This window comes from Onychostruthus taczanowskii, unplaced genomic scaffold, assembly GCF_017590055.1.
Source record: "Onychostruthus taczanowskii isolate IOZ18803 unplaced genomic scaffold, ASM1759005v1 scaffold30, whole genome shotgun sequence".
Classification (NCBI taxonomy): domain Eukaryota; kingdom Metazoa; phylum Chordata; class Aves; order Passeriformes; family Passeridae; genus Onychostruthus; species Onychostruthus taczanowskii.
In genome coordinates, this window is record NW_024500350.1 from 3,351,610 (window position 1) to 3,364,458 (window position 12,849).

The window sequence follows — 12,849 nt, forward strand, 5'->3', positions numbered from 1 at the left end:
CAATTTTGAACTATGTTTCATCTGCTTTTTTCTTCTGAGCCCAGTCCCTGTTAATGATGGACCATAAAGTGGAGTTAAAGTTATACCACCTATAAGTGCATTCCCAATTGTCCTTAACTCACTTGAATGGGCTGCAAACAAAGAAATTAAGTAAAAAAAGAAAGAACAAAAAAAAAAAAAAAAGAAACAAAAAAAAGAAAAACACAAATAATACATCCACAAATAGTAGAGGCTTGTTATTTCAGAAAGGAAAAAAAGAAATCAAAGCAACTTAACTAAATTAATTTGTTAAACACATTTATTGAGTTGTTAATAGTAACCAACACAACGTATGATGTTGTAAAACAAGAAACAGAAAATGGATATATTCTGATTTTGCCAAATCCTACTACAGATATGTGACAGAGGGAAATATTTCAATTTCCTTTATATTCTGCAGTGATATATTTACAATACTTATCTCTCAAAGTCTGTCCCTTGTTAAATTAAATTAACAGAAAGATCATACCTACAAATGTTTCCTTTACAGTAGTCTTGTTCTGTCTTGTCAGTGTCCATTAATGATAGTGAAATAATGACAGCTTTCCAAGGATTACTTGGCACACAGAACACAACTCCACTTTGATGCTGTACTGAGCCACCGGCCCCCTTTTTTTTTTTTTTTTTTTTTTTTTTTTTTCAATTGAGGGAGAGAGGGGGAGAAGTGAAAGAATTTCATATGTACAAAGTCTGAAAAGTCTTTCTTTGTGACTCCAAATTAGTTCAGGAAAATTGTAATCACGTTTACTGTAATACTTTTGTTTTGTTTTTTGTTTTGTTTTTAAATGGCCACCAATCACATGAATAAATTTTGAGGAGTTTTCCAACATGGCAGCTCTTTTCCCACAGCACATGGTGCATGTGAGCCCAGAGAGGGAGGTTGGGTGCATTGTAGATGATGTCAATTCCCAGAAGGAGCATTCCACTGAGGATTTGGGTTCTGCCTGCTCTGTCTCATTTGAGGAGCCATTCATTTACTGGAAGAGAAACAGAAACAATTGTGTTTCAATAAACTCCAAATATGAAACTGGTTTAACACTGTGAATCAAATTGATTTAACATTGCATTAGGCACTTAGACAAAATGTCTTTAAAAAGCCAGGAGGTTCAGTTTCCTCCTTTTTCTAGAAAATAATTAAGTCTGAATGACTGTTTCCTTAAGTTCTGCAACACAGTCATCTGCCTTGCTGCTGAAAATGTCTTTTCTTTTCCTTTAGTGCTACTCCTTCATAATGATGATATTACTGCTGTGAGGGCACTTTAACACCATTATTTCAGGCAACACAGTTGTGTGCCTGGGCCCAAAGATGCATGAGACACATTAAAGCTCAGTTGTGAGCCACAGCTGTGGCAGTGTGGGACTCTAGCTGCAGGTGACTGAGCTGCTTCGTTGTTTATGTCCACAGCTTGACACAACACTTAGCAATTTAGGTGTTTGTTATGGTGCTGCACCTTGAAAGTGAAATCAAGTCTTATCAATTACTAATTTTGTTTGAGATCAGTTGTCATCTAGACTAGCTCATCCCCCTTTGTGGGTGAGTACACCAGAGCAAAATGTGTTTTGGAAGGGGAGAAGACTTTAAAATGCTGCTAGAAAACCAAGGCCTGTCCTATTTACTTCTAAAAAAACATATTCAATGTCCCAGGCTGTTTTTTTTTTTTTTTTGTCATGCTTTTCCTGCAGATTTACTCATCTATTTCAAATGTGTGGCATTTGACTGACGTAGTTATTCCCCCAGATCTGGAGTTTGATGTGTTTTTTTTTGTGTGCCTTGTTATTCCCTTGGATTTCTCAAAGAAAGGAGCTCAGTGAAAGCATAAAAAGGGTTATTCTGGAGGTGGAACGTACCTCTATACTGTAGTTTCTGTGCTCTATTGTTTGGACAATCTTTTCCCTGTAAACTAAAGTTAATATTGGTTCGGATACATCGATTGTTGAGAGGCTGGACTGGTCTGAAATTGTCGCTCATGCTCAGAAATATCTGTGATGGCTGATTCTGGCTTAGCAGTCGCAAAGAATGCATCTGTAAAGACAAAACAAGGGGGTTTAGTACTGGCCTTGGCTGTAAGTAAACAACATACAACGCTATTAAACGGATTAGTTAGTAAATGGAAGTAAAACAGAATTTCAGTGAAACAGAATTTCAGTAAAACAGAATTTAAGTTAACTCTGACAGTTTGCAGTCAGAGTTAACTTAAAACCATTCATTGTGTGTTCCTCTGGTTCTGAGACCCATTTTAAATGAGAGTTACCAGTTTTGTGGGGAGTGAATGAAAATAGTATTGAGGTGTCCTTGGGTGAACCAGAAGGTAATGGAGTCCACAGTGCTGGATGACAGCAGCTGGTACAGAGCAAATGGACCTGATGAATGACAAGAGCTAATTTCCTGAACAGTGTAGCTTTCAGTTAAGAAGCCACAGCTTTGGTTGGTTTTATTCAAGAACTAGGTAGGGGCAGGCTGGATGGGAAGGAAAACTGACAGACTGACAGTGATGCTGCTGAAGTCGTGAAATTAATGATGTTAAAAAATGAGAGCCTCTTTTTGCTGACAGGTCTGTCATGGTACTGTCTATGCTGTGACTGTGAGTGTTCCTACAGCAGACTCCAGCCTTCTTCTGAGCTGGTTTCACAGCACAGAGGGAAACACTGAATCATCCAGTGCATCCAGCACTGGCTGGCAGAAATGGCTGTTATGGTGACTATGCAACTCTTAATTGATCCAAGTCAACCAAAATCAGAGAGGGAAAGAAAAGTTTCAAGTTACAAACCAGAAATCCTTAATATTTTGGTTTAAAGATATAAAACCAAAATATATTCCATGTCAGTGCACAACTTAAGAGGTTTGTTTATGGCATTTATTGGGGAAATCCAGTAGCTGGGTTTTATGTACTGGAAGTCTGTAACAGCTCCTAGGGAAAACTTGAGCTGGGAATTGCTTTTTCAATATGAGTACCCAACATAATCAGTAAGTATTCCACAAAATCCACTTTCAACATTAATAATGGAGGACATAACTAAGTATTAATGGAGAATGTGATTAACCATTAAAGCATGACAAGGAGCAAGTATCATGAGGTTATAACCCCTAGGTAGCAGCACAGAGTAGAAATTTTTGAATCCTTATTTTGCACATTAATGTTACACCTAAAAATGTTGCATATAGGAAAATATCCAGGTCCTGTGTTTGAAAAGTTCACAATAGTGAGCATTTTTGCCTCTGCTCAGCTGTGTCATTCTCCCAAATCACCCATTTAGAAAGGAAACAAAGTGCTTTCACTACCTCCAGATTAAACTGGACAGAAGGAATATCACAAAAATAAAACATCTCAGGCATTTTAAAGTAATCTTATTTACAATGTTATTATGATTTTAAATCCCAGAGTGATATTTAGGGTGGTTTTCTTGTTCTTCATTTCATTTCTCAGGCCATATTTCTTCTGCTGCCTGCTTGGGGCAGGCAGATGGTGATTCAAGTATTCCTTGGTGTTCCAGCACACAAGAGGGGAGGTTTTAGTTCAGCTCACAGCTGTGTAGGCAACTCACGGATGGAAACTCTGGGGAAGAGGCCAATTGGTTTGAAATTTGCTGTTTTCTGATGCCAGGCTTTGGATTTTAAGCAAGTTGTACAGAAATTTAGTTTTTGAGATTTTTCCACTGGTGTGTTTCCTCAATAGCTTCCTTTTGGATGTGAAGTTGTGTTTTTTTTCTTGCATAATTTCTCTTGCTTCTCTCTAATAGGGGCTTTAATACATCAGTCTGATTTGCCAAAGGTATTTGGGGTGTGTATCCTGTAATTTTATTTGATACCAGAAAGTATTGGCTGATTTTATTTCCAGAAGGCTCCAGATACTGTATCTCTGTCACATTGAAGTGCTATTGATGTGTGTTTATTCAGAACTAGGAATGGCCTCTGTTATCCTTAATAACGTCAGTTCTGTTTGTACAACACTGAGGTGCTTGCTGTAGAGTCTCCAAGTAACTGTTCACAGCATCATAGAATGATGCAGTTGTGGAGAGACTGCTGAAAACCATTTGGTTCAAACCTTCACTGAAAACAGGGCCCCCCTTAAAGTTTGTGTGTGTAGATACTGATGGAGTTCTTAACAGTTAGTATTTTTATTTTGACAAAAAACCTCTTCAATGCTTTTGCAAACTGTATAAATAGCATGCAGAGATCCCTACAGCACAAGAGCTGAATCTAATGTAAAGCTATAAATATTATGTTTAAAATAATATTTTGTACCTATCCTAGACTGAGTAATTTGTAAATTGCTTTACCTGCATCCTTGTTATGTAGACAGGTTTGTTCATTATTATCCAGCTTGCTGTTTCATAGCAGGGTGGAATTGTCATTGACCCATCATACGTAATGAAACTAGATGTCTCTGGATAAAGTTCCTCAATATTAAGCCCCTGTAGTAAGTATGCATCATCTGGAGAACAAAGGAGGAAAACAACTCAGGTAAAAAAGCAGCATCCCAAAACAAACAACAAAAAACCCCAAACAAAACAAAAAAACCAAACCAAACAAACACCACCACCCTTTTCATGCCTCCTAATTCCAAAACATGATGACATGATGTTCAGTTCTACCAAAGAATGATGTTTAACAGATGCACATTTCTGGATGCTCCAGCAGTTTAGACAAGAACAAGTAGCAGCAGTAACATCCCTCACCCTGCTGGGTGGATCTGCACTGAGATTCCCACTCACACACACTGGGAACTGAGCACAGGGCAGCTCTGAATCGCATTTAGGGACTGGAGTCTAAAACTTCTTGAAGTTGCAGTTATTGATTGAGAGGCAGAAGCCTTTGGAGAATGCTGACTTTCCATCTTTTAGGGTCATTAACAATTTCTGCTTGACAAAGCCTTAGGAAGGCCAAGAGAGTTAAAACCTGATTGCCCTTCTCCACGAGAGGAAGTTGCAGTTAATGCAGGATAACAAAGCTGCTCCCTGAAGCCTCCTGGGCTTTCCAGTGCACAGTGGCCTGGGTGCAGGGCCACAGTTTAGAAAGCTAAACTCTAGGTGGAAGGCTTGCTGGGAAGCAGTACCAGGATTCCTGCCTTTATTGTAAGGCTCCTTGGGAATTAATGAAGTGTATTCCTCTGCAACAGAGTTTATTCTGTGGATATGTACCTAAATGTAGTGAGATATATCTTTCAAAATTCATCAGAGTTCCTCAGTGTTTTCTGTACTATATCTGCACTATTTCTCTTGGGTAATGCTGGCCCTACAGTACTTTTGGCAGTGCTGTCAAAGCTAAAACTCAGATTTTCCTGCCAAATCTTAGGCTGTAGGAGTTTGTCCACTCAGGGATAAACATATTTTGTTACTGATACACTGCTGCTTGTGTGTATCTAAGAGAAAGCTGGGGTGGTTATGATTTGTAACACTGTGAGATCTCTTTGAACCCTTTCACTTGTGTGTGGTGTCTCCAATTTGGTTCATTTGCAGAGGGAACATTAAAATACAGGCAAGGAAAAGTGCACACTGAGGTGTGTTCCCTCTTTCAATGCTCAACATAAGCTGACCTTGATTTGTAGAGAAATCCGAATTATCAAGGAAGTGTATAGGAGCTAAAAAAGAAAGGCGCAATTTGATTTGAATTTAACATATTGTGGCTGAAGGACATAGATGAGTAAAAGACTTGTCTTGTACAACCTAATGGAAAAATAAGAAGGGCTGCAGACTATTGTCTTGGGCAACAGAAAATCAAAGAACATAGGCAGAGTGACCTTGTTTTTTATTTTAACACAGCAGAGTCAATGTGGTGCGGGGTTTTGGGGCAACAAGATTAGCAGCTACAGCACCAGTTAACGTGCCAAGGTGAGAGTGTCCTGTTTCTGCCTCACTGACCAGGGCCTTACTGTTATTTAATATTTTAAATGTGTTTGCTGTTTTACAAAACAAAATCTTTGCAGGTCCTCTCGTGTTTGTTAGAAGAAGAGCCCTCTGCCCTGCCCCTGCAGCTTGAGCTGGGTGGTTGCAGTGCTGGATGGCTGGCTGCATCCTCAGACAGAAGGGGAGGTGGCATCACTGTCCCCTGTTTTAACAGCCCAGGCTTCACTGGCCCATGGCCCGTGACAGCTTCTTTCTGAACCCAAATCTTCCAGACACAAGCATGCAAACACAGTCAAAATGCAGTCATATTTGAACAAGTGGAGATGACTGAATACACCTGTGTCCTGGTCATTAAAAACGTTATTTACAGCGTACCGGTAATCTTGCTAGAATTGCATCAGAAGAGAACTGATGGACTTTTTTCATGCCTGTTTTCAATGAGTCATCACACACTTTTTCCTTTCCCACAGGAACATCCTGTTCATTATTTATGAGCCATGGAAAGTGGCGTGTTTTAACACCAAGTGGCACAGAGTCAGGCAGAAGAGATCCCTAAGGACCAAATCTGTTTTCTCACAGCCATATTGGCTTCAGCTGGGCTAAAATTATTTCAACCACGTAGAATGTGCCCTGAAATGTTTACTAGGAGATGGAAAACTAACTGGAGATTAATACAGATGAGGGATATTGATATGAGAAACTGGAGGAAAATATCACTTCAGGAAAAGTCAGAGATAGGGGTGAATGAAATAAGGGTTTGTCCAAGAAAACACAGTACTTATTAATGCCTGTATATGAGTTATATTCCCATGGGAAGTCAGATGATTCCATGGGAGAAGACTGCACAGTAAGAATTTGGTTACCAACATTTTCCCCATGAACAGGTCTGTCCTTTCCCCACATCTTGGTGTTTCTTGTTCTGAGTTGAAGCAGACCTGGTTGGTATTAATACCAGACTGCAGCACTTCAAAGTCTTGCTTATATTTACTGCAAATACATTCAAAATGCTCAAAATCACCCTGTATGATCTCTTTCCAGTGACAAGCTTCCTTTCATAAACTCATCCAGCCTTTTCTGGATGCTCTGCATCATTCCTATCTGCAGCCCACAATGTGTTTCTCTTGATCTGCTGGTGCCTTACGGTGATTTCCAGACCCAGGAATTTTTCTCTCTACAAATTAGATTTCATTCGATTTCACATTCATTTATATAAAGGCCTTGACTCTGACAATTTACCTAGGAAATTATGTAAATCCTTTTATCCCTAGACTTGTAATAGATGTGTGGGATTGGCTTTCACAGCAAAATCTGTGTATGTTCTGTTTATAATAATGTTTTTTATAAGGACTACAGTGTTTATTGAGTGGAGGAAGGTACATTTGATTTTAGAAGTTCATACCATGATAATCCAGAAGAGGATCTAGGTTAGATTTACAGGGTAAGGAATGTAGAGATCCTCAGTTTCTCTGCTTACCAGACAATGACAAGACCAAATGTTAATGTGGAATTTTGGGGATCTAAAAAGCTAATTTTTTTCCCTAGTGTTAAGCAAATACTGGGTGAAAGCTCATGTAGCATAACTGTTTTGAAAGAAAACTAGCTTACCCCCTCAAATGGCACACTTAATGAGAAATAATAAAGCAGTTTTCTTTTGAGATATCCACACAGCTTTTGACTAAAGCCTGCCTGAAAAAACCCTGTTTCAGCTTGCTCACAGTAGAGTCTTTGGGCTGTGATAACAGAACAAAATAAACATTTAAAATCTCCTTTAAAATTCCTTGGGGTCCACTTCACCTCACTTTAGCCATTAATATCTAAGAGTAGGAATTTCCCTTTTAATGCTCTTGGCACGTGGAAATTTCATGAGCATGAGAGACAGCACTTAATTTTGTTGCTGTTCTTTAAAAAACACAAACAAAACCTTTTATTTACGGCTGAACTGTCCTGACTCTGAACCAATGTTCCTTTTATCATTCCCTCCACACTCCTGTTCAGCACATGGGGCCTGGGCATTTTGTCAGCACCGTGCTGAGTGCTGACTTCAGGAGTGGAGCCCTAAAGCAGAAGCTGCAAAACTCCAGCTACTAAAGGCACACTAGGAATCCTTGCAGTGTAAGAGGTAAAATTAGTTTTCAGCAATGATGCTATAATCCATCATGCAAGACAACTGCAAAATTACTTTCAATAACGCTTTCATGTTCCCAATTTATACTAAAAATTCACAGTCAATACTTGTTACTACAGTAAGTAACCCAATGCCCTGTGGAATATTATGTGCATTGTGTCTACCAGTGGTTTAATTTTAACAGATAAACTTAGCGAAAACTGTGGTTAAAAATTAAAACAATTCTGTTAATCACTGCTTTTCCAGCCTGTGTTTTAGGTGTTCATCTGAGGAATTTCATTTAGTATACCCAAATTAGGTGAGATTGGAATCGTGTTTCCCTTGTAAGGAGACAAAACAAGCAATGGGATGTTGTGGGATGCTGACAGCTCCAGAGAGGAGGAGTTTCCACTGTAAATGCAGCATACAAATGAAATATTTGCTTTCGGGAGGGTGGGCCCCATGGGAGAACATCTGGCTGGTTCCCAGAAGCTGGGAATATGGAATTTGTGGGTGAAAGAGCTGGAAAAATCACTCTCAGCCTTAACAATAATTCCCTGTTTCCAGAATGCTGCAGCAGCACTGGCAGGCAGGAAGCTCTTGCAGAACAGCCTTGCTGTGGTTTTGCAAGGAATCAGGACAAGCAGTTTAAAAATGGGACTCGTCTGCTTCTTCCATGCAGAAATGATACTGATAGAACAATCTGGAAAAAACATTCTGAGGAGATCCCTCTGTCACCTTCCTTTCCACAGGCATTGTGGAGAACTGAGTTTCATTATCATAGAAGCCTCTTATTTGGACCAAAGATGTAACAAGATTTATTAACTCTCAGGTAAAAGCAGAGTAACCTCAGTGGTGTGAAAGGTGTGTGTCGCAGGAGAGGACAAGGAATTGTTTGTGTTATCTGTTTGCTGTCTACTTCCTGAAAGTTAAATTCTGCTATTGTTGAACTTACAACTTCATAGCAGCTTAGAATATTTGACAAAGGAAATGAGGTTTTCGGGAGAAGAGGTTTAATTTGTTATATATATTGTTCATTATTTTCCCTAAAATACTTTAATTAAGCTCCGGTTTTCCACAAGGTCAATATACGAACATGGAATTATTGAGGATCATCAGTTAAAGGCTTTTCAAATGTGAATACAACAAATTTACAAGCTATGCTAATAACCTCTTCCTATATCTGTTAAATGCAGCAGTGGTTGAATGGGAATGTTGTAACTCTTCTTTCAAAAAGAAAACACTGATGAATACTAAATCCAGTGAGTGATGCATCATCTTGACAGAAGCAGATCCAATATAATCCAGGCTGCTCCACATGTCCCTGTTACTGCTAACAGTAGACAGGTTCTCCTGAGCATTCTGTGTGAATACAGTATATGTATGTGTTAAATATAATTTAATTTGTTTGTTCTTGCACCTTCAGATATAAAACAGACTTTGAAGTTCAAAATCCATTTGATAAAGTGATGACCTAATGAGTTTTTCACATTCCTGAGTTTGTCATGCAGAGTTCCTGGCAATGCAAACCTTAAATTTCTGCCCAAAATTACGTGCCTCTTGTTTCAGGATCACTAAATGTGTTATTTGATACTGAAAGAACACAGCTGTTACCAGAGGAAATGAAAAGAAACTTACTCTTATATGTTATTCTTGTTATGGTGTCTCTGTTAAGCATACGATTTAGAAATGGATTTGATGATTCAGATACCTACAGAAGAGAAAATGCACAATGTCAAAATCTTCTCACAGACATTTCCCTGCCAGAACTGCAGCTCTTCCATGTGTGCACACAGACACTTACTCTTTGATACTCTTCCAGTTGGGTTCTGCCTTTTTTTCATTGTTGTGGGAGAAGGAAGTAATTACTTACTTGTTTTTCTAATGAAGCTTGATAGAAAGTTGGTAAAATATATAAAACACAAGGAACAGGGTGAACAGAAATTAATGCCTGAATAAAAGCAGGAGCGCAGGTTTCTTCTCCAACAGCCTTGATGAAATTTGTTGATGAAATTTGGTTGATATATTAGGCAGGACTTTCACTAGTATTCTATTATTTTATTTATTGATAAATATAATTTCCTTGCAGCAGGCTATTTTGATTGCAAATTCAAGCTCTCTTCCTCTGGTTTATGTCTGGGTAATATATGAGGTAACACCTCATGATCGGGTGGAGCTTTCCATGTGTCCAATTCTGGCCCCCTGTTGCTCAGCAGCCCTGAGCAGAGTCTGGTCTATCCTCTGACACCTGCCGGCAGGTACTTCTAAATATTGACAAGATTCCCTCTGTCTTCTCTTTAATTTTCCCATTTTCATGAGTGCAGGTCAGATTTTTGGGTCATAATACAATACACTTTGAATTTAAAAAAAAAAAAACAAACCCAAAAAAGGTAGCATAAATATCTTTCTTAAATATTAGACCTGTGTGAAAATTGCCCTTTCATATCTAATTATTCAGTATACTGTGTGAAATGCATACTTTATATCTGAGGTTAATGCTTTGTTAGGGCCTTTATGAAATGGGAGTAGGGGAACTAAGAGTTATCCCATACCTAAGGTGTGATGAGGTGAACTTCAGCATTACTCAGAAATACACACTTTTTTAGACTGATGAAACAGAGATACATAATGACAGAATATAAAAAATATTTGAAGGGGAGAAATAATTTTTTCTCTATAAAACGAGAGAAAAGGTTTCTCCAATGTAATTAAAGACCTTTGGGAAAATCATGAAGTCTTGAGTTCAGTGTTAGATCAGTATAAATTATAGACTTAACTATGTACCTTGAATGCAACAGGATGGAGACAAAATATTCACATGTCTTTGTGGCTCTGTGAAATGCAAGATATTAGAAGTTCTACTTTTAGCATTCTTTCAGTTTTCATAGTTTTAAGATGTTTTAAATAACACAGAGAAAAACTGATTTTGCTGGCTTGGACACATCAGCATGGCATGCCCTCTTTCCCAGGGCCTCAACCTACTAGAAGTGATTTGAATGAATAACATTTAATGAAGAAACACTAAATCTGCAAAGCTAGTGACTTCTGCTACTGCCACTAAAGTGTTATGAGTGATGTTTATGATGCAAGGGGTTTTTTTCCCCACCTCCCTTACCCCTTTTAATTTTCTTTATATTGTAAAACCTTTGGAGCAGAGATGGCGTGCTCAGTTTAGGAAGAAGATGTCTCTGGATTGCAGATCAGAGCCTCTGGGCATTGCTGTAGCATAATTAGGAGTCTTAACACCTACATTTACAGTTCAGGGAAAATTTCCTGTCTGTATGTTAGGAATCAGTAGTATGAAATACTTACTTTCATAAATATGGAAACTACCACCAACCCATTAGGACTCTTTGCAGCTTCTGTGACATTTGTGTACAGCTCATGGTTATAGTGGATCAGCTGGACCTAAAAAAAAGGGGGAAGGAAAGAATTACAATTAACCAGTGGCAAATAATCCCATACAGTGTTTGCAAACACTACCCACACACTGCTTGGTTTGTATCAGGATCCCATCTCTGCTTTGGGTACTTTGTAGCAGGGCAATTTTTCAGGCATTTGCAGCACATATAATTTTAACAATTTCAGTCACCATCTGGCTCCAACTGGTACAGCATCAGCATGTTTTCCTCTGACCTGCCAGCCACTGAATTCTCCCATATCCAGTTACAGATTGCACTGCAGGGGCTGACATCATTGACATCATTTCCCTGTTCCAGCAGCACTTGCCACGGGCACCAAGTAATCTGTACGCTGCAGCCCGAAGCCAAGCACAGAGGAATCAGGGGCTGAAATATCTGAGGAAACAAATGGGATGTGAGTTTGGAACTGTGAAAACCACCACTCGCTGAATTCAAAACACTGATATTAATTTGCCCCAGATTCTGCAAACTTGGTTACAGAGGCTCCTACAGTTAAGCACTTACTGTGTTATTTTTAACCAGGTTCTCAGCACCTGCAGCTTTCCTTCTGCTTTTTATGATTGGCTGGAACTTTTAAATTACAAAGGCACAGTTCCCTTCTCTCACTACCTATTTAAATGTGTTACCCAGAACCTGGATATTTGATTTGTCTGGGATCACCAGACACTGTTACAATTTACACTGCAAACTTTTTTTTTTTTTTTTTTTTTTTTTGAAGATGAACAAATTTAATGAACTCTTGTGGCAGTTAAGTACTTCTGAACAGATGAAAGCTGGTCAGCTTTATTTAGCCTAAAGATCTTTCTTAGCTTTCAGATGTCAATTAGAAAAGGAAGGTTCTTGTTCTGGCATTGTCAGAATTACAGCAGCCTGATGTTCACATTTAAAAATTAGGTCTGTCTTTCATTTGCTGATACTTCTAAAGGCTGTTCAGAGAAATTTCTGGACTTACATTCTGTGAACAAGATCAGTATTAACTTGGTTTATATCTGGTAATCTTTGTAACAGTTCAAATGGTCCAAGACTGAGACTGCCAGTAAAGAAATTCCATTATAATGTGCTGTCCAGTTTTATAATGAGGGAAAAAACCAACCCATAAACATCACTGAAACAGGGTTTAATACCTGTATTGGTGAATTTGTCTTTTGGATGAATGTGAGGTCTGGTTATTCAGTACTGAAATGTAATTGAGAGGATTTTTCTGCAGGAATGATGTCCCTACAGGATCTGCAGTGCACAATCAAGTTACGCAGACTAAACCTCACTTTATCACCCAAAGGCCTAAGTCCAGCAATCCATGTGCTGATCAGTTATAGCAGTATCCCAAGCTATGTGTAACCTACACCATTATTATCTCAGTCCAAGATAGGGTAAGAAATAAATTATGCATTCAAACAGTTCTATTTCCCACTTTCTGCCCTGACTGAAAAATGAATTATT

The 12,849-nt window shown here is 38.6% G+C and overlaps 1 protein-coding gene across 2 annotated transcripts in view; it reads right to left on the reverse strand.

Annotated features, from left to right (window-relative positions):
- Positions 1-812: 812 nt before the first annotated feature.
- Positions 813-12,849, reverse strand: part of CA10 (carbonic anhydrase 10) — a 110,253-nt gene continuing 98,216 nt past the window's right edge. For both annotated transcript variants that reach the window (XM_041409222.1, XM_041409223.1), the window contains exons 3-7: positions 11,300-11,395; positions 9,626-9,698; positions 4,318-4,472; positions 1,888-2,062; positions 813-1,016 (exon numbers count right to left, since the gene is read on the reverse strand). In XM_041409222.1, coding sequence (XP_041265156.1) covers positions 994-1,016; positions 1,888-2,062; positions 4,318-4,472; positions 9,626-9,698; positions 11,300-11,395 — 522 coding nt within the window. In that variant the 3' untranslated portion in view covers positions 813-993. The remainder of the gene's footprint in view (positions 1,017-1,887; positions 2,063-4,317; positions 4,473-9,625; positions 9,699-11,299; positions 11,396-12,849) is intronic.